A 22,658-nucleotide genomic window follows, 5' to 3' on the forward strand; every position below is an offset into this window, starting at 1 on the left:
TTTGGAACAGAAACGGAATAATGGGTGGGCCTCCCTTCTGTGCGGTAGCCCTTCCAAACAAAACAAGGAGCTAAGGACTGGACAAAAACTCTGCTTTGTACTGTCAAGATTAGATCCACACCTAAAAAGGTTTTAAAGACAGAGAGCGAGCTGCCCTACTTTCAGTCAACAGTTTTAACAAATAAGGACAGCCACATGGCACAGTGGAAGGCCTGTGAGACTTGGAAATTGAAAATCTGTGTTCAAATCATGGCTCGGGACTCATGACCTAGATGACCTTGAGTAGATCATTTGGCCTCCCTGGGCCTCAGTTTCCTCATCTGTAAAATACGGTTCCCCAATTAGATCACGTCTAAGGTCTGGTTTAGTAGTGGATAGTGTTGGCCTTGGAGTCAGGAAGACCTGAATTCAAATTTGACAGCAGACATTAACTAGTTGTGACCCTGGCAAGTCCCTTAACCTCTGTGTGCCTCAGTTTTCAGAACTGTAAAATGGGAACCATAACAACACCTACCTCCCAGGGGTGTTGTGAGGATCAAATGAGCTAACATTTCTAAAGCAATCAACACAATTCCTGGCACATATCCTATGAATTTGGGAGCCCGCTTCTTTTAACGTCACTTACAGATAAAAATGTAAAGTCAAGGTATGAAAATTCTTTTCACTCTACCACTAAGACTTGTGTTCTGGCCCAAGTTAACATACCTAAGGTATGATGCCCTCAGGCTTGGCCCAAATGAGATGATGTTTGTAAAGCACTTACCACAGCAGTTGCTTCTCTCCTATTGGGGTCAAGGACAACGAGGGCCACCTACTTGTAGAGGCACCGTAAGTCTGAAGTCTTCCAGTAGACTGGAAAGGCCTACCAGCTAGGGGAGGCCCCTCAGTAGAAAGAGGACAAGCTGAAATCAAACCCCAGCCCTGACATTTTCTACTTGTGTTGCCTTGGACAAATCACTTCATCTCCCCAGACCTGGGTTTCCTCATGCATAAAATGAGGGACTTGGACTAGACAGTCTGAGATCCTTCCAGCTGGGATCTTTTTCAGGAAGAGGTTCTGGGAAGTGCCATCGACAGGGGTCCCACCCAGAGCAATAGGAGAAGTCTGGAGGATGTTATAAGTCCCAGAGGAAAGTGGAGGCCCACTGGAGGGGGAAGAGGAGTCGGCCTGTTTCTGGGCTCAGTATGAAACCCTGCTGTTTTCCATCAGGCACAATCCAATCCTCTATTCTGTGCTTTGTCAGCCTAAGCCAGAGGTTCTTTTCTTTTTGTTGTGGAAACCAAATTCCAAAGGTTCCAGGGGAAACCCCGAGTAGGGGCCCAAGCCACAGAGTTATTCGAAGATTGAACCCCATCCAGAAAAATCCCAAACACTGTTCTTCAGCAGTTCTAGGCCACAGGTAACGCTTATGTGATTAGATTCCTCATTTTCAAAAATACCTTTCTTTTAAGGAACTCAAAGTACTTGCTTCTAATCACCCATTTCTTTAATCTCCAACATTCTTGGGAGGTAGGGATAAAGTGATTATCCTCAGTTTAGAGAGGAGAAAAGAAGGCAGGGTGGCAAACTGATTACCATAGAGTCCTTTAGTCCCCAGTAAGGAACTCTATTCCAGACTAATATACTGAGGGCAAAGAAGGATTAGAAATGAATTACAGTTAGGCAGCATTAAGCCGTCCTGCCTTTATGAATTCTAAAACAGCAGGCTTCATAATTGTGTGTGAGAGAGAAAAAAATAGGTTTGGCCCTGGAGGCTACCCAGTTTTTTTTTTTTCAATGTAGCACAAATCTCAAACCGAAGCTTCTTCTGGAAACAAAGGTCCTTCATTTTAATAACGATATTCGATATTCACCCAGTATTGCTGGATGTCTAGACACAACAGTGAGACACAACAATCCTGAAAAAAATGTTCAATAAATATCCTATGGTGGGGGTGGGGGGTGGAGGGAGACATGGTAAGCGCAAGCAGGCTGCCATCTATAACTGAGCAGGAACTTGGGAAGAGCTGGTGTAAAAAAAAGTCATTAGGTATGATTGCCAGGAAGAGTGGATGGGTTGGTCAGAGCACAAGGGCAAGGATGGTAGGCAGGGCAGCTGGAGTGCTCCACCAACATCCTTGGGGTGTGAGGACTAAGTGAGGATGGCCTCCAGTTACAGTGAGTGGACCATCTATGGTGAACTTATAGAAGGACCAGGACAAGTGGCGTGCAGGCGGGGACAAGTTGTGAACTACAATCAATGGACAGGAATTTACTAAGTGCCTACAATGTGTCAGGCATGCACTAGGCACTGGGGTCACAGAGGCAGAGGTGAAAGTCTCTGTTCTCAAGGAGTTGAGCTAACCTGGGGAGGCAGAGTACACATATATTTTTATGTGCAAAATGAATCTAGAAAAAATACAAAGCAATATATGCTAGTAGAACCCCCACCCCCACCCCAGCACCAGTGTCTGCTGGGATCAAGAAAGATGTCACGGAAAAGGTGATGCTTAAGCTGGGCCTTGGCAGGGAGAAGGGAATGCATTCCAGACCCAGGATTGGGGGACACCCAACCACAGATGAAGTGTTATATATGAAGAAGAGCAAACAAGGCTGATTTGGCCAGTATAGCACAAGGGACAGGGAGGCCTGTGTAATGAGGCTGGAAAAGGAGGCCGGGGATTTGAAATGCCAAACACAGCACTTGCGATCTGATCCTAGAGGTCACAGGGAGCCACTAGAATTTATTGAGTAGCAGTGACATGGTGAGACCTGGGCTTTGGCTCAATCACTTTGACAGCTGTGTGGAGAATGGAGAGACTTGGGACAGGGAGACCAACCAGCGGGCTACTGTCCAGGCAAGTGATGAGGGCCTGAACGTGGGACGTGGCTATAGGGATGGAGAGAAGGGGCTGTGGGTGAGGGGGGAGAAATGTTGTAGAGGCCAAAATGCTAAGCTTTAACAACTGACTGGCTGTGTGGGGTAAGGTCAGGAACCCGGTGGCTAGAAGGCTGGGGATAGGGAAATAGGGACGTTTGGAAGAGGAATGGGGGGGGGCAGATAACAAGTTCTGTTGAGTTTGAGATGCCTACTAGACATACGATATGAATGCTAGGTCTGCAGTCTGTAATGTAAGACTGGCACTCAGGCCCATCTCTGGATCTGGGAATCATCTACATAAAGAAGATGATTAAACCCCTGGGAGCAGAGAGAGAGAACAGGGCGGAGGACACAAGCTAGAAGACCCCCACAGTTAGGGAGCATCACTGGAGGGAGAGCCAAATTGATGAGATCAACAGACCCGGGAGGAGAAAGGATACTAGGTTTGGTGCCAGAAAATTTCGGTTCCAATGGCAACATCACTGGGAGCTCAGCGAGGTAACCTGCTTGTCTAGGTCTGTTTCCTCATCTGTAAATGATCTCTTGGGTCCCTTTTAGTTCTAAGTCCTCTGATTCTACTAAGTCTGACTTTCTGAGCTACAGTAGAAAGAAAATTCGATTTTGGAGTCAGAGCACCTGGGTTCCAATCCTGACCCTGCCACTCACCCACCTTGAGTAACACTCCCTTCCCCGCTCTGGCCTTTGATTTCCAGTACAGTACAAAGACTGCTGGGTTTGGAGTCCAGATACTTGGGTCTTCTCTGTGTGACTTCAAACAAGCCACTTAACCTCTCCGGGCCTCAGTTTTCTCATCTGTAAAATGAGGAAACTATACAAGATGACCTCTGAGGTGTCTTCTAGTTCTAAATCTATGATCCTAAGATTCCGTGATGTCTAAGGACAAGGGGGTTGGCTTTGATGACTAATCTGGCTCAAAGTTGATGATTCTGTGACCTTATAACACCCACCTTTCCTCACTTGCTTAATCAATCACAACATCAAGGATTTTGCCCTTGTGGGCAACTCCTTCCACAGACCTACATCACAACCCCTCCACAGTCATTATGAATTATTACATTAAAAAAGAAAGAATGAAAGAAAGGGAAAGAAGGAAGGAAGGGAAGAGAGAAAGAATAAAGAAAAGGAAGGAAGGAAGGAAGGAAGGAGGAAAGAAAGAAAGAAAAAAAGAGAGAGATTATCATACCATGGTTGGTAACCCTTTTAGTGATGAACCTCAAAGAACTTGCTAGGCTGGTCCTAGAAGGACAGACCTCCAGTCCCCCAGGGGACCTGCTTGTGAAGCTTTGGTAGTCCTAGACAGAGCTTGGCCTCTGCTGGTAAAGTCTTCCAGAACCCAGGTTCACTTCCTTGGCAAGATGAAGCACCAACCAACAACCTTAAATCACAAATACCCAATCCTGAGTTTTTAGGAAATTACTGTGGTAGGAAAAAACAAAGAAACATTGATTTTGAAATGAATTTGTAATCAGTAACTGAAAACTCCTACCAAATACTTGGGAATTAATGTGAATAGACCCAGCTTCTCATGATATAATTTCATAGCTTTTCCATAGCCATGGCCAATAACAATTCATACTTCTAGACTGCTTGAAAGCGTAGGCTGCACTTCTTCCCAAGAATTCTTGAGGCAAATGCCACAAGTATGCCAGTCTCCATTTTACAGATGAGGAAACAGAGGCTCAGAAACACTGAATGTTTTCCCAGTACCACATAGTTCACAGATGCTGGAGGCAGAATTTGCATGTGAGTCTATCCTGACTCCAAGGCTGGGGCTTATCTTTCACTTCCCCACAGCCCAACAATGCTTCCTTAATGGACAAAGAGAAGAGACATGTTCTGAAGCTCCTTTCCACAGGAAGGTAAGCTCCCCTGGGAAGGGACCCAGCCGACCATCCTTCTGGGGTGTTCTCTCCAGGGCCTAGCACATGTAAAATCTGAGAATTCTGGACTCAGAATTGGAAGGGAACCTAGAGGTCACCCAGCCCAACCTCATTTGGCCGAGGAGCAAACTGAGGATCAGAGGTAAAATGACTTGCTCAAGATCACAGTGGCAAGAAGTAGCCATGCTGGGCCTGATTTGAAGCCAGATCCTCTGACTCCAAATTCAACGTGGCTTCAGCCACACCATACTGCCTCTTGAGTGCTCAATAATTCATGGTGAACATTAGCAGGTCAAAGGTGTGGGGCTCTGTTTTCACCTCTCTAATGAGCTGGCTACACAGCTTTGGGCAAGTTCGCACCTCTCTGGTCCTCAGTTTCCTCAGCTGTGAAATGTAGTGCTTGGCTTCCATCTCAGAGATGCCTTCCAGCTCTCAAATTCTGATTCTATCTCCCAGTATTGCACAACACAGTACTTCCTGGGCTTTCAGAGTTCCAAGAATTTGATCTCTTTCCCCACCAAACAAAAGGAGGTAAAAATATCCACCACTGATCAGCCAGAGTGCAGGCCAACATGGAACACAAAGTAACACTGGGCCATATTGCCAAAGGAAGCTGGGCATTTCCTCCTCTGGAGATTCCACTAATGGGGCCTAAATTACCTTTTTTTTCTAGGATAGTCCAATAGCAATTCTATGTGGAAGATAGCCATCATGCACATCTCTCCAGCTTTTTCTTCAACATTTTCAAAGCACTTTCCTCAAAACAACCCTGAGAAGTCAGAATTCCAAGTATTACTGTCTCCATTTTGCAGATGAGGAAACTGAGGCTCCGTGAGGTAAAGTGACTTATACACATAGCTAATAAGTGGAGGGGCCAGAATTTGAACCGGGCTCTTTCTAGACTCCAAAATTAGCACTCTATCTGCTATATATATTGCCTCTCAGAGCACAGAACTGGCCTGGACAGATTCTATGTTTCTGTGCAATTCTAAGAGTCCACGATTTAGTGGCCTGAAAGAGAGAACACAGCTTCCAACAGGCCTTAACTTTCAGCCAAGGAGTGATTAACCCATCCATGAAAACTGTTCTATCCAACAGGATTGTACTAGATTGTCATGTCTGAACTAGACGGGAATCATGGGATTTTAGAGCTAAGAGATCACCCAATCACAGAATCAGAGACTCAGATGGGCAGGCTCTCAGAGGTCTATCCCAAGCCTCTCCCCCCAAAAAAACCCTTTTACACCAAAATCAATCCTATTTTCTGTGTATTCTGGAAAACTACTCAGAACGTCATTTAGTTAGAGTCTGGTTTTTCTTTAAGCTCCATCTCTACTACTTACTCTTCCTCCTCTTCCAACACTGAGTTCACAAAATCCCAAGTCAAACAAAGAGTCCCCCCTTTCTCAATCATGACCTCCTCCCACCCCATCCTCATGTCATACCTCTTGAATGCAATGATCATCTATTATAGTTATCTGTGTCAGTGTCTCCTCCCTCAGTGCTTCTTAAACCCCATGTGGGGTCTCGACCCACAGTTTAAGAAGGGCTGAAAGGGTCACAAGTGGACAAAGTCTAAGAAGCCCTGTAAATAACTAGATGGTAAGTTTCCTGAAGGCAGGGCCTATGTCTTATCTCAATTTTGTATCTCCCTCCAGCACAGGATGCGGCAGGCAAAGCTTTAGGTTCTGACATCCAGGGGATGTAATTTCCCACCACCCCACAGTACTTTGAATACTTCCATGTAAGTGCCTCCAGTCTCCCTGAGGCCCCCATCCCTGCACCTGGAAGTAGAGACTCTGTGTATCTCACCACTATCCCCAACTACCATCACCCAAAGAAGTCTTATCAATTGCCTTACACAATAGCAGGCATTTCACAAGTACTGGTTAAGGTGAAATTCTAAAAAAGCCTTGGAGAAAGTCTTTACCACTTTCTCCCCTTTTTTCATTCCCCATTCCCCAACCCCATTATTTAAAAAGCTTGGATTAACATTCCAGGGGTTCTTAATTACTTTCAATGATTAAAATTAGATTTAAAAGAAGCCAAGAGTAATTATGCTTTCATATGGTTAAAATGATTTATGTTCTAGCAAGAAGTCTTGGGGGGGAGGGGTAGAAGAGAACATTTATAACCCATCCAACAGGTCTCAGCTCAAGTTTTGTCAGATTTGTGTAGCAGAGACAATTCATCTGTTCTACAGAGAACTTGTTTGTGAGATCCTCTGTCATCTTCCTGGGCTGTTGGTTCAGGCCAGTGTTAAGTTCCTGGGACTTGCCAGTCTAATTTGAGTCGTCTTAACTACCTGGCCAGCAAGCAGACATTACCAGAGGAGTTCTTAGCCCAAGGTCTTAAAAATTTGGTGATTTTTGACTACTTTGATAAACATCGTTAGTTTCCTGAGGGGCTCTAAATTTTCCAGCTCAATGGCCTTTGTAACCAATTCAAGGAGCCTCTACTAAGGTCCTCCTCAACACTGGGCCCTAGAGAAATGAAACTCCTAGCAGCCTTTGACACTTTTTTTTAAGTGAGGCAATTGGGGTTAAGTGACTTGCCCAGAGTCACACAGCTAGGAAGTATTATGTATCTGAGGCCAGATATGAACTCAGGTCCTCTTGACTCCAGGACCGGTGTTCTATCCACTGAGCCACCTAGATGCCCCCAGCCTTTGACACCATTGACAATCCAAAGGCAACACAGTGCAGAAAGTTTGGTTCAGATAACATTGGGAATCTGAGGGGTAAGGAAACCGAGGCTGAGAAAGGTTAAGTGACTTGCTCAAGGTCACACTTCTCAAAACTCTTCCCCTGGCTTCCAAGCACTGCACCAGTGCCTGTTTTCTCCTCTAACTTCTCTGACCCAGCCTTTTTCAGCTTCTTTTCCTCCTCCTGAAGTGTAAGCATTCTTAAGGATTTCATCATCTTTTAACTCCCTTCACTTCTCTCCATGCAGTCTTCCTTAACATGATCATTTCCTCTCATGGCTTCAACCCTCCACCTCTGGCCAAGCCAGATGTCTCTCACATCCTCCATTTCCCCATTTCGAATGGCCTGCTTGACATTTCCACCTGGATGTCTTCCTGGCACCTCTAATGTAACACGTCAAAAACCAAGCTTGTCTTTCTCCTCCAAATAATCCTTCCTCTCAACTTTCCCATTTATTTTCATGTCAACTGCTTCTCAAGACTATAATAGCTCTTCCACTCACTACGTGGGTGACCTTAGGCAAATGCCTTCCCCTCCCTGGGCTTTAGTTTTTTCCTATGTGAAATGAGAAAGGGCGGAGGTAAACTAGATGACCTTGAAGGTCCCTAGGTCCCCTTCATCTGTACTAGTCTGTGACCTTATGCCAGCCCTTTACCTAAGGCTACTTTTTTTTCTGGAATCCCCTGTTCTCCTGCTTCCATTGGCCAGGGTCATCAGATAATTGCAGTTTCCTCTTTGACTTTAGGCCACCGGGGCACCTGACCTCAGGAATTCCTGCCAATCTCAATGTTGTGACTCGAGGCAACTTTTGGTCAGACCATCTCTCAAACTATTTTTTAAAATAGGAAGAACTATTAAAAAGAAGCAGAAACTGCTCATGACATACCATTTGCCATTTTTGTCTTCTGCTTTTTGGAATTAATTAACAGGTAATCAGTGTCAAAATTATTCAACATTAAAGGAAGAGCTTTACATGGAGCACAAAGAGATATGTATTTCAGCCAAAGTCACCTTTAAAGGGGGAAGGGGGAAACTGTCCCTTTAAATAAGAGCCAAGTAAAGGAAGACTTTGTAATGTCCCAAGAAGGCTAATTGTGTACCTCCAAGTGTGAATAAAAAATTAGGACATAAAAGCCCATGTCTTCCTTTAAGAATCAATTCGGGGCCACTTAGGGGCAAGGGGAGGGGGAGGACAAGCATTTATTAAGTCTACTATGTGCCAGGCACTGTTAATTGATTTACAAATATTATCTAATTTGATTGTCACAACAACCCTAGGAGATAGGTGCTATTATGATCCCTATTTTACAGATGAGAAAACCGAGGCAGACAAGAGGTCAAGTGACTTGCCCAGGATCACACAGGTAGTAAGTGTCTGAGGTCAAATTTGAATTCAGATCTTCCTGACTCCAGGCCCAGAGCTCTATCCACTTCAACACCCAGAGGCCTACTTCTGCGGAAAGGTCCTTTTTAACCCTTCTGGTTGCTGCTACTCTCTCCCTTCTCAGACGACCTTGCATTCTACTTGGTATACCTCTTATTTCTCCTCTCCCAGTAGCATATAAACTCCTTGAAGGCAGAGACCGCCGTGGTTTTGCCCTTGTACTCCAAGCAGCAACTAGTCCAACCCCTTCCCCCATAAACCAAAGCATCAAGTCTTCACACAGCTCCTGAGTGGAAACAAGTACATGGCCAATAGACATTCCATATGACCAGCACCTTCTAAGTGACTCTCCCAGGAAAGTCGGCATTCTTGATCCAACTGCTAATTAATTCCAGTTGGAATTGCCTGACGTTTGAACACTGCTAAGTCCCGTTCCAATCTTCCCTTTCCCCAAAGAGCAATCAGGACTTCAACATATTCTGGTCTGCTCAGGCTCCTTCTCAGGCTGTTCTACAACTCCAAAGGCCCTTCTCTTGTCCTCTGGCCAACCTTGCACATCACTCTTCCTGCACTGACAAATGGCATTTCAAGGATTCAGGGGCAATTTCTGAGATGGCTGTCCCTCTGTGCAAAAAGTGACTGGAAGTCTTCACACTGACTGAGGAGGCCTCTTCCTACCAAGCTCCCAATCCAGCTGATTCACAAAGTTTCTGAATTGGTCCTCCCCAAAGTCCCACTTCAATGCTTCACTTGTAGCTCTCCAAGGGTGGCTCACTAGCACACACACTCTGGCAGACGCCTGTGAGGTACAAGCACTTCCAGTACAGACTTAACCACACACTGTCTGGCAACCAAAGACAGCACAGTGGAAAGAGTGCTTGATTTGAAGTCAGAAGACCTGGGTTCTTCAGAGCCTAGCTCTGCCACTTTATAACTGCTTAACATTGGGCATTTTACAGAGAAGGAAACTGAGGCTGAGAGAGGCTGCAGCTTTCCCAAGGTCACACAGCCAGCACAGATCTAAGGCATGATCGTCTGAACAAGTCCCATAACCTCTGTGGGCTTCAATTTCCCCATCTATAAAATGAAAGGCTTGGGCCAGATATCCTCTGAGGTCCCATCCAGCTCTACACATAGGATCCGATGACCTGCCTAAGGAAGGAAACTCATTCCCAGATGGCTGGCCCCCAGGTGATGATTCCAGAAGACCATCTACTGAGGCATGCATGGGGTATAATCAGAACCAGTGGAGGGAGTGCCCACACCAATCACATTACAGCTCCCAGAGGCCTTCACAATCCCTGAGATTCAACATTATACTTTTCAGGCCCTTAATTTCTCTCTCTTCTTAAGGTGAAATAATACTTCTTAAAGCACTTTCTTCCCATGAAACTCTTAAGCATTTTACAGATTTTTCTAACACTAGTTTTGGTCATGTGAGGCTGATAAGTAGCAGATGTCAATCTTACTTTGCAGATCAAGAAAGTGAGGCACAGAAAGGTTAACAACTGACCCAAATCACACAGCCAAAAGATCCTTCCAGAGAGGTTCAGTGTCCTAGCCAAAAGCTTGCGATGTGTTGCAATTTTACTTCATTCCAAGTGATTCTGGTTTTAAAGTATCTTTTTTAAGGGGTCATACAAAAACCTATATGCTGCTTTTGAGTTAGCAATAGATGGAACTATTCGCACAACTTGGGATCTCTATCCTGCCAAGTCTGTTGGTTCTCTGCGTTGCCACCTGCTGTAATCACCAGAGAGCACCTTCTCCCAACACTATCCATTCCCTAGATTCAGTGGGAGTCTGTGACTCGAAAACTCTGGGTTCAGTCTTAAGCCATCCTTCCAGTCTCAAATGGAAATAAGTCCACATCTCAGACTGTCAGGAGAGTCAAAGGTTTTTCCTTTTCTTCTGGCAGTCAGTCACAACAAACAAAACTTCACCTTTCTGCCATCAGCTGACACGTACTCAACTCAGCTGGCTGCTCACACGTGGGCAGGCCTTGGTCAGTTATTCCACCCTACCAGCTGCAGGGGGCATATTTCCTGGAATATCTGACTAGCAATTCTGGGCTTTCATAACCAATCACACAACTCAGACAGCTCAGGAGACTGGAGCTGACCCTAGAAAACTACCACCATGAAGACACTTCAAAACTGACTTGAGAGAATAAGCATAGAAATGCTAAGTATTATAAAACCTCATTTCACTTTATAGTCCAATACATCGACATTAATGACTATTTATGGAGTATTCCTTAGGTGCAAGGCATTATATGCCATTAAGAAACTTGAAAGGCTGTGAAATTATTATATACAGATGCCCGTTAACAGTGGTATCCTTGGGAAATTATTCCATTCAAAATAAAAGTTCTTTTTTGAAACTGAACATATAGCTATCATCAGCAGGACACATTTTAAATTACCGTTGGATTTATTTTTGTTGTTCTCTGTGTACTGGTAACAGATGAGTAAAATGAGTTAGGTTGAGTTAACTCTTGACTGGCCACACCAGCAAAGAAGAAATGACTGTCACTCAATTCCACAAATATAATAATAATGACAACAATAATAAAGCATCTTCTGGATGATGCCAAGACTACAGAGTATTTGGCTTTGAAATGTATTCTTACTTGCGTGTGAATGGCTGCCACGTGGTTTGAGCACCTACAGTGCTTCAAAGAAATAAAGCCAGAAATAGGCAGTAAGGATCTATCCTGTCCCCCCAGCTTCATTCCTGCAGGCACACTACAGCAGACCTAAAGAGGAGCTGCTCTTTCTCTCATGATGGATATTTTGTTTGTATCTTTCCTGGATTGGAAGAAGCAATTGAAATCTTCCCCCACTAACCCTGGCAGCCTAAAACGGACTCAAGTATTAAAATTAGGAGACTGCTTGGCTCCTGAATCTGGGGTTGGCCAGGCTTTCATAACAGTGACATGAGTTATTGCCAGCAACTCAGTAAAGTGAAAAGCACTCTGAGCTTGAGTCGGAGAACCTGGTTTGGAGCCTAGGGTCTGGCACATACATACTAGCTGAGGGATTGTGGGTAAATCACTTTTCTTCCCCTACATCAAAGAGAATGCAAACTTCTTGAGGGCAGGGTCTAGGTTTGGGTTTTGGAATTTGGGGGGTCCTTTCTTTGTATCCTCAATGCCTGGCACATTGTAAATGTTTAATAAATGCTTGTTGAACCTATTGGATTGGCTAATATGACAGAAAAAGAAAATGATAAAATTTGAAGAATATGTGGGGAAAATTGGGACACTAATGCATTGTTGGTGAAATTGTGAACTGATCTAACCACTCTGGAGAGCAATTTCGAACTGTGCCCAAAGGGTAATCAAACTGTGCATAGCTTTTGATCCAGTAATACCACTACTAAGTCTGTATCCCAAGGAGATCATAAAAAAGGGAAGATACACACGTACAAAAATATTTCTAGCAGCTCTTTATGTGGTAGCAAAGAATTAGAAATTGAAGGGATGCCCATCAATTGAGGGATGGCTAAAGAAATTGTGGTATACAAATGTAATGGAGCACCATTGTTCTATAAGAAATGATGAGCAGGTGGACTTTAGAAAAACCTGGAAAGACTTACATGAACTGCTGTTGAGTGAAGTGAGCAGAACCAGGAGAACATTGTACAAAGTAACAGCCACATTATGCAATGATCAACTATGACTGATTTAGCTCTTCTCAACAATAAAATGATTTAAGACAATTCCAAAAGACTTATGTTGGAAAATGCTATCCACATCCAGAGAAAGGTGTTTGAATACATATCAAAGAATACTATTTTTACTTTTTTGTTTGTTTTTCATGGCTTTTCCCTTTTGTTCTGTTTCTTCTTTCACAACATGACTAATGTGGAAATATGTTTACATGATTGCACATGTATAACCTATATCAGCTTGCTTGCCCTTTCAGAGAGGGGGGATGGGAGGGAGGGAGAGAAAATTGGAACTCAAAATTTCATTTAAAAAAACTATCAGGAAACTACCTTACACGTAATTGGAAAAAAATCAAACCTTATTTGCAAACTAAAGAAATAAATGCTTGTGACCTAACCACCTCAGTCCCACATATGCCTGCTTCTACCTTCTGCTCTCCTCCATCAGTCATCTTAGTCTCTTCCCCAAGGCAACCATGGCCAAGGTTACCATCCTCATCCTCATTTCCAGGTGTTAAATGATAGCTCCTAACTTGTCAAGAGCACTTTACTGGTGCAACAGAAGCCAGGGGCAGTCTGAGTAGCTGACTCCCTTACCTAGATACCCAGCTTCCCCGTCTCTTTTCCCCAACATCAGCCCACGGACGTTTCAAAGTGGGTTCTGGAGACATTTTCAACTCCACATTTCCAAAACCAAAGTCATTTCTCACACACACACACACACACACACACACACACCCCAAACCCTTCTGTCTTCCAAACTTCTCTATTTCTGTCAAAGGCACTACCATCCTTCCAGGGTCTGGGGTTCATAACTGTTATCTTCATTATCATCAGGATGTCATTATCAATATTATTACCTTAGCATTGACTCCTCCCACTCCCCCACCCCAAATAATCAATCTCCAACCTCATCTCTCTGGTGATGCAGCCACACCTTTGCTTAGGCTACTGCAGCAGCCTCCTAACTGATCTCCCTGACTCCCACCTCTATCTAACCACTACAGGCCTTCTACAGACTGTGGCCAAAGGAACTTTTCTTAAGCACTAAAAATAGATCTAACCAGATGACTCTTCCACTCAACCAATTGCACTGGCTTCCTATAGCCTCTAAGATAAAACTCAAACTTATAAAAATTTTTAAATAAATCTTTGAACACCCTACAGAACCTGACCTCAAAATAGCTTTCAATCCTCACTGAACGTCACTGCTCTTCCAACACTCTGTGATCTTGCCAAATTGGTCTTCCCTGTTCCTCATGCACAACACTCAATCTCCAGTCTCCTTGCCTTTGCATTGGCTGTTCCCCATGCCTGGAATGCATTCTGGTCCCACCTCATAGAGGGCCTCTCTTCCCTTGAAGATCAGGCACTGTCTTCTGCATGAAGCCTTTCCTGATCCCCTCTCTGCTAGTGCCTTCTCTCTTGAACTGGATAAATAACCTGTTGTTAACTACTTTGTATACACTTGGATTTAGTAATTTTGTATTTCAGCTCTATACATTTTATATGTCTTTGCTGTCTCTCCAACTTGGATAGAAGCTCCTGGCTGGTAGGGACTGTTTCATTCTTATCACCAGCACCTAGCACTGTTGCCTGGCACACAGTAGGTGCTTCACACTTGTTAACTGATCCGAAAGCCCATCCACAATCTCATCTGATCGTGACAAAGACATTGGGAGCTTGGCAGGGCTGATGTTATCATCCCCATTTTTGAGATGAAGGCACCAAGGCTCCAATGTTGGTCCAAGTGACAGAGCTGGGTCTTCTGCCTGCTAACAAAGCTGTTTTTCCCAACATCATACAGCCTCTTTTAAAGAGGATGTGAGGGGGCAGCTAGCTCTTTAGTGAGGAGGACCTGAGTTCAAATCGATCTCAGGTACTTGACACTTACTAGCTATGTGACCCTGTGCAAGTCACTTAACCCCATTGCCTAGCAACAAACAAACAAAAAAAGAGGGTGTGAATATCAAGGATAAATTTGAGAGCTTTTCTTACCCTTTTTTTTTTAATAATGGGACAGGATGACCAGGGAAGAAGGGCGAAACAAATAAGATTTATCTCACCAATTATTGTACTTCTCAAGGAAACTGGTTCAAATGGTCATTTCCATGACCTGAGAAGTCAGAAAATGGCAGAGACCAGAAGCAAAGTGAAGAAGAAAGAAAATGAGTCAGAGGACCTGGGTTCAAATCCCAGCCGTGCCATTTACAGCTTATGGGGCTTTGGGTAACTCGCTTCCCTACGAGGGACCTCAAGTTTGTTTCCTCAGCTATACAATGAGGATGTTAGACTATAAGGCTTCTGGGGCCCCTGAGGCTCTAGGTGTAGAATCCTCAAAACCAATCTGATATTATCAGGCTTCTGGCTGGCCTTGAACAAGTCATTTTTCCTATCTGAGTCGGTTTCCTCATCAGTGAAAAGGAGCAATCATCCTTCCACTACGTACCCCACAGGGTTATAGTGAAGTAATCTCAAAGCACTAGAGCAATGCTGTTTATGAAACAAGCTTCAAATAGTTCCAGCTTTGGCCCCTACAGCTATGCCTCACTTCATGCAACAGGCATGCTCCAGCAAAGCTGAGCCCAAGAGAAATTCTTATAAATCAAATCCTATTTTAAATAAAAACAGGAGGGCTGTGTATTTAAAGGCCCCCTGGGACAAATCCTATTGTAAACTGAGGAATCCTTTTGTAATCTGATCAAGTCACCCCTCCCCTCCACCCCATCTAGAGGCTCCCTATGGCCTCCAGGAACAAATGCAAAGTTCTGTTTGGCATTCAAAGCCCTTTATAACCTAGCCCCTCCTACCTTTCCAGTCTTACTGCCTAAGATAGGTACCCAGAGATGAAGTGACTCTGGCCTCCAGGCTGTTCCACCAACAAGACATTTCTCAGCCTCCAGTATGTTTTTTTTTCTGGTTGTCCCATTCCTGGAACATTTTCCCTCCTCTGCTCTGACTACTGACCTCCCTGGCTTCCTTTAAACCCCTAATGAAATCCTACCTCCTAAAGGAAGCCTTCTCCAACCTCTCTTAATTCCAGTGCTTTCCCTCTGTTAATTATTTTCTATTAATTCTATATATAGCTTGCTTCATATATATTTGTTTGCATGTTGTCTCCCTCATTAGACTGTAAGCTCCTTGGGGGCAGGAATGGTTTTTTGCCTCTTTCTGTAACCCCAGTACTTATCATGGTGCCCGGCAGAGAGCGGGTGCTTAATAAATGTTTACTGAATTGAATTAAAATGAACCAATTGATGTTTAGTGAATTCTGATTCTCATATACCAGATTCTTTTAAAGCAAGGTTCATATGTACAGTATTTACATCCATTACAACTAGGCACCTCAACATTACAAAAAAAAAAAACCAGCACAAGTCTCATTATAAAAACGTTCATTTCTTTAGCACTTGAAGATCTATTATAGATTGCCTGGGTCTCTCAAACCATGAACTTTATGGAGGATTCCAGAAAGCCTCAGTGTCAGTAAGGGATTCAGCAGCAGCATAAGCTGCCTGCAAATAAGAGTAAGGGTAGCCGTTGATTATTGGAGGGTGGAAAAGATAGTGGTCGGAACAAAGTAGAAATCAGATGAGGAGCTCCAGTCCTGAGAATACAAACTCTGGTGCCAAAGAGAAAAAAAAATGTGAAGAGAACTCTTTGTTAAGACTCAAGAGTTAATAACCAAGGGTCTCTCTCTTTTTTTTTTGCATGAGGCAATGGGGGTTAAGTGACTTGCCTAGGGTCATACAGCTAGTAAGCGGCAAGTATGAGGCCAAATTTGAACTCAAGTCCTTCTGACTCCAAGCCTGGAACTCTATCCACTGTGCCACCTAGCTGCCCCCAGTCTACTTGTCTATATGTATGCCTTGGGGTGCAGAGTGGGAGGAAGTAGACAATGGTCAAAGTGAGTGCCTCCTTCCACAAAGCAAAGTCAGCTGTCAGTATCACTGTGACTGCCTACTGTCTTGGCTTAGTCTAGAAAGTGTTTACAGCAAGGAGCTAAACAGATTTTGGAAGCTGTATTATCTCAGTCATTTTTCAGTCATCTCTGACTCTTCATGACCCCACTTGGAGTTTTCTTGGCAAAAATAGCTGAGTGTGTTTGCCATTCCCTTCCCCAGCTCATTTTACAGATAAGGAAACTGAGGCAAACAAGGTAAAGCACTTGTCCAGGATCATACAGCTAGTTAGTGTCTGAGGATGGATTTGAACTCAGGTCTTCCTGATTCTAGGCCTGTCACCCTATCCACCTAGCTGTCCAACTGTATCAGATTCTACCTTCTTCCCTGCCCCACTCCCACTCCATGCTACCAAAACATAAAACATTCAGTAAAAGGAAATGCTCTCAAAGTTATTGTGGCCTAGACCTTTATTTGGAGGTCAGACTGTGGAAGCCATGAAGAACCCCAAGAAGGAGCACTGGATTTTGGGGCAAAGCCACTTAACTGAATGACTTTGGACTAGTCATCTTACCTCTTCTGCCCTTACTTTCATTCTCTGTAAACTAAGGAGGATGGACTACATGACCTCCAAGGTCTCTTCCCACTCTCTGTCTATGATTCTATTTTCCTAAGGCATAAAACAGACCTGGTTAAATGTTTTATCCTTTAGCTGCAAGGGCTTCCTCTGTGCCAAGCAAAGTGTTAGGTGCCAGGCAGCCAAAGACAAAAAGAAACAGTCCCTCTGAATGTGATTCTCAGGCACAGTCCTTCCAGGGATGCCTACATAGCCTGCTCTAAACAAGTCCCCTCCTCTCCAGCATGGTTACTGGATCCAAATGATGGAATGGAACTCTTCCACCTCCCAGTCCTAGGAGTTCACAGAACCTCTGGGCCCACCCCCAAGCCTCTTCCCTGCTGCTCTAAAAGTCTGAGAAAAGGAGCCCCTACTCCCAAGGGCCCTACCCACTTCCCCTAACTCCCAGACATCTGCTCTCCCTACTGTTGGCCTTTCTCTAGGGATATGGGGAAGAGGGAGGGAGGCACTTCCATTTATCACAAACACACACTCAGACTCCGCCCCAGGTTATCGAATCTCAAATATCTCTCTCCCTCTCCCCCCACCCCAGCTACTTAAAAGTGGTTTTCAGACATTAAAATGAAAGAGCAGTAAAGGTAGTCTCTTCTTCATGCCCCTATAGAAAGAATATGCCACTTATTCTTTTCTTTGGCAGTTCTCCGTGCTTGGGCGTGATAGGAATTGGAACCTATGGAAAGAAAAAGAGCAGGAGAAGCGACAAAGGGAGGCAAACACCAGCGGGGCAGAGCTGGGGCCCTCAGCCACTTCGAGGGCTCCAACTTGGCATCGTTTGCCAAAAGGCCCAGCCCACCTCCTCATTTCAGCTGGTGCTGTCAGGCCTCCCCAAGTGAAGCCTCCCTGTTCTCCACATTCATCCCAAATGTGCCACCCTCCCTTCATGAATCCCGCGTATCTCGGGAGGCCTCGATGTAAGGCCCTCTCCAATCGCAATGTGCTTCAGTTTCCCCCTCTTCCGTCCCCTCAAGCCTAAACCCCGTGTGCCCAGTGAGCAGTTAACTTTTGCGCTGCTTTCCTTTCCCGGATGAACCATGGTACCCAGACGAGCCCCGGGGGATGCGAGCGAGCGGGGCAAAAGAGCGGGGGAGGAGAGCGGGGCTGTCGGGCAACTTGGGCCGTCGGATGGGGCCAGCCAGCAAACCCTCGGCCGGGCCCCCGCTTACCGCGGTGGAACCGGAGGAGGACGCGATGTACACGCGGATCACCATCCTGAGGGCGGCGGCGGCGGCGACGGCGGCGGCGGCGGCGGCTTCTGGGGAAGCTCGGCTGAGTCCTGGGGCGGCGGCGACGGTGGCGGGGAGGAAGAGAAGGAGGGGGAGGAGTAGGAAGAGCGGGGCAACCGGGCTGCACGCACTGCTGGGACAGAGCAGAAGCCCAGTGCCGCGCCGGCCCAGCCCCGAGGGGAGGGCAGGGGCGGGGCCAGCGCCCAAGCCCCTCCCCCGCCCCCGTGCCCGCCCCCCGGCTTGCCCCTGCAGCGCTGCAGTCCCGGGCCAGGAAGGCGCAGGCACGTTTGCATATTTTCTAAATTGCTTGAAAAAAAAAAAACAACACCAGAGCCACCTCGGGGATCTCGGAGAACAGCGCGAGAGCTGCAGAAATGGCCTGAGTTCTTCTCCAGGGAGAGGAGAGAAATCTCAAGAGTGGGTACTGAATTAAAGTGCCACCCCCCTCCCCAGAAGTTACCAAAAAGGCCTAAATGCGGCCTTCAAAAAGATCGCAGCCTGCTTAAAGAGCCGCTCGAGGCTGGAGCTCTGCTGGGTTTGAATCCCATCACCTGGGCCAAAGCCTTGGGCATGGGGTGGGGGTGGGGGGCTTACCGGGCAGAGTCCGTTCCCCCACTGGAGGACAAAACAAAGCAAAACTCTTATCAGAAATACACAAAGGAAAACAAATTCTCAGATAGGTCATGTCCAAAAATGTGAGTCTGTCTGTTGCATATTGAGTCCATCACATGAGTCTTCAGCCTCTGGAATCATTCTGATCCCTGCCTCCATCAAAGTCCTTAAATCTCTTAACTTGGTTTGTTTGTTTTCACACTGTTGTTATAATAAACATGTTATCTTAATTCTGTTCATTTCACTCTGCATCAGTTCAAACAAATCTTCCCAGGCTTCTCATAATTTCCTATGACAATAATATTCTTTTACATTCATATACCAAGATTTGTTCAGCTATTCTCCAACTGATGGGCATCCCTCTTAGTTTCCATTTCTTTGGCACCACAAGTCAAATCCAGTCAAGAGAATTAATCTAATTTCATTTTAATTCATTTAATTCTTACTCTGCCAATCTATCCTACACATATTATGTAACTATGAAACATCAAGAGCAGACAATGTTCCCCACTGATAGCAAGTCTAAACTCCTGTACAAAGTTTTCAAGGCCTCCCCCAACCCTACCTATCCACCTTACTCTCCCATTACTCCAACAACATGAGAAAGGGGCACCCCAGGTACTATGCATGGAAAAAGGTGGATCATTTTCTCCACTCAACTCAAAACAGTGGAATAAGTAGCCACATGTCAAGGCAAGATAAAAAAAGAAATGGGGCATGAAGAATCTCACTGTCCATCTAAAATACCAGGTTTATTCTCACCTCCACACTTTTTCTCACATTCCCCCCCCATGACCTTTCTCCTCTCTGCCTGTGTAAACCCTGCCAATCTCTTGAAAGCCCAGCTGCAGTTCCACCTCCTCCTAGCCACCCCAAGTCACAGGGAACCCTAGCTCTTCTGATGCCCACTCCATAGCATTTACTGTTTGCATCACTCTTCTTTTCTAAAGTGTGCTCTTAGTTAACTCCTTACGTGTACACACCTTATCTTCCCAGTAGACTTTGAGCTCTTTCTTTTGTATCTCCCACAGCCAGTGCCTCGTTCCTAGGATGCACCCCACAAGTCTCTTTATTTTTGATTCATCGTTCTTTCTCTAATTGCTTCTGGGCTACACCTCTTCTCTCTTCAATTACTATATAAATTCCTTGAGGGCTGGAACTGCATTTCTCCTGTATTCCCCTAAGCATCTCTCAGTGCTGGACCATTGAGCTGAGACTGAAGGATGCTGAAATGATGTAGAGAGATTGGATTTTCGAGGGGACAAGAGAATAGGGTATAAGGTGATGTAGCATTTAGGATGGGAGAAAACTGTTGGAAATATTAGTGGGAAGACAGGGAGAACTCTAGAAAGGAAAGTGAAAACTCGGGGAACCAAGTCAAGAATAGAACAGGATTGGGGCAGCTAGGTGGCGCAGTGGATAGAGCACCAGCCTTGAAGTCAGGAGGACCTGGGTTCAAATCTAGCCTCAGACCAAACACTTGACACTCACTAGCTGTGTGCCGCCGGACAAGTCGTTTAACCCCAATTGCCTAAAAACAAAAATTAAAAAAAAAATAGAATAGAATAGGATCTTTGACAGGAGCCCAAGCTAGCTACATAGTTGGGGGAGGCAGGGAAGGGTCAAGGAGAGAATAGGGCTATGTTACAAAGAATACACTGATGGTATGAAGGTATGTAGAATAAAGAAGTGAGCTGGTAGGCCTATTGGCCCTATCCTCCCACTAAGGAAAATAGTGGACAAATTGGAAACACAGTTTCTACTTAAAACTGCTAAAGCACGTGCATGTATCTCTCAAAAAGCAAAGTCCCAGTGGTGAAATGTACTGAAGAAGTGATACCATGTAACATGACAATTTCTGGCTTACAGAAACTATGAAGCATCAACCCAAACAATTAACAAGCCAAGAAAACAATTTTCCTTGGAAGCGATAGCTCCCAAGGCCCCTCAAATAACAGCTTCTGTAAGCTGAATATAGGGCAAGCAACTAATCACAGAGTGCTTGCAAATACAGCCCTGGCCTCCCTGTCTGCCATTCACTCCCTCTATTCAAGAGTTGTGCCATCTCTACTTGTAGAAGACCCTCTCCAGTGTCAATGAGACCTAACCATGATGGAAGATGGATGACTTCACTGACCTGGACATCAGCTAGAGCAGTAGCATCAAACCCAAATAGACACAGGCCTGCCTGACATACACTGACGTAGAAAATCACATATTAACACTATGTTCTATTGTGTTTTTATTTATTTTGCTAAATGCCATTTGAATCTGGTTCAGCCACACTCCAGGGTGGCCTTTGGCCTGTGTGTTTGACACCTCTGTGCTAGAGTTTCCCCTCAGCCAGAGGCAGAGCATCTAATAATAACTTCATGGCTTGCTTTACTGATCATTTCATGTGTCAAAAGACAAAAGAACCCAAAATGGACAATTCTGTTCTGGATCTGATTCTTGTCAGTAAGGAGAAGCTGGTCACTTGGATGCAAATAATGAAAAGCTTGGGGAAAAGTTACCACTCTGTCTTAATATTTGTGATCAAGAAGACAGGAAAACTGAGAAAAGTCTGACACACATTCTAGGTTTTGGAAGAGCAGATTTTGAAGGGTTCAGAGAAAGAATAAGTAGGAGTTTTATGGACTAATATTCTATTGGTGCAATTAATCCAGGACAGATGGGCAGATCTAAAGAATTAAATTCTAAAGACACAAAGAAAAACAATCAATAGAAGAAAGAAAAGGGGAAAGTGTGGGTCTGAAGGGGCTGATTTTTCAAAGACATAACAGCCATGCAAAGAAAGATGAATACAGAAGAAGGAAGCAAGGGAAAATAATGGAGAATGAATACAAAGGTGTATGTAATAATAATATGTAACAATAGGGTCAGGAGAGTTGAAGCTCAAAATGAGCTAAGGCTCCTAAAGAATGCTAAGGATTTTTTTTTAAAGTTTCTTTTTTTAAAGCTCTGTTGGAGAAAAAAAGAGAATGGGGTAGCTAGGTGGTACAGTGGGTAGAGCACTGGCCCTGGATTCAGGAGGACCTCAGTTCAAATCCGGCCTCAGACACATAGCACTTACTAGCTGTGTGACCCTGGGCAAGTCACTTAATCCATTGCCTAGCAAAAATAAAACAAAAAAAAAAAAGGAAAGAGGAGAGAGAAAACAGGTACTCAACTCTTGTTTTATTTCTGTATTCTGTGCCAAGGAGAATGATCTTTGAACTGGAAAGGACAGAACCAAAATGACTAACAAGGAATTGAAAACCAGGATAAGAAAGGAAATGAGTAAGTATGTAAGATAGCAAGAGAGAGTCTAGCTGTTCTTAACTGAGTCCAAGTTACCTAAGCCTGGAGAAGCTACATTTCAAGATACTAAAAGATGTGATTGTTCAATGGCTGTCACTAATTCATTTGTTTCTTTTTATTCTGACTTAAATGAATATCACTTCCTCCAAAAAATGTGAACATTTCCTCATGCAAAAAAAAAAGTAGAAGAGAAAAAGAAGACTACATATGAAAATGTGAATCTGTATTTTCCACAGCTTGCTTTATATATCTGTGCTAGGTGGTGCAGTAGATAAAGTGTTGGGCCTGGAGTCAGGAAAACCAGAGTTCAAATGTGACCTCAGGCACCTACTAGCCATGTGACCCATGGCAAGTCACTTAACCCCTGTTTGCCTTAATCTACTGGAAAAGGAAATAGCAAACCACTCCATTATCTTTGGCAAGAAAACCCTCATGGACAGTATTGGTGGGCTATGGTTCAT

At 44.6% G+C, this 22,658-nt stretch overlaps 1 protein-coding gene across 1 annotated transcript in view; it reads right to left on the reverse strand.

The window, feature by feature from the left end:
* The window catches only part of SH3BGRL (SH3 domain binding glutamate rich protein like), an 84,451-nt gene extending 65,940 nt beyond the window's left edge, over nucleotides 1–18,511 (reverse strand). The window contains exon 1 of the mRNA XM_020964546.2: nucleotides 18,226–18,511. Within this exon, the coding sequence (XP_020820205.1) occupies nucleotides 18,226–18,270 (45 nt within the window). The 5' untranslated portion in view covers nucleotides 18,271–18,511. The remainder of the gene's footprint in view (nucleotides 1–18,225) is intronic.
* Between the last annotated feature and the right edge of the window lie 4,147 nt (nucleotides 18,512–22,658).

This window comes from Phascolarctos cinereus, unplaced genomic scaffold (assembly GCF_003287225.1).
Source record: "Phascolarctos cinereus isolate Bilbo 61053 unplaced genomic scaffold, phaCin_HiC Scaffold_8;HRSCAF=390, whole genome shotgun sequence".
Taxonomy (NCBI): domain Eukaryota; kingdom Metazoa; phylum Chordata; class Mammalia; order Diprotodontia; family Phascolarctidae; genus Phascolarctos; species Phascolarctos cinereus.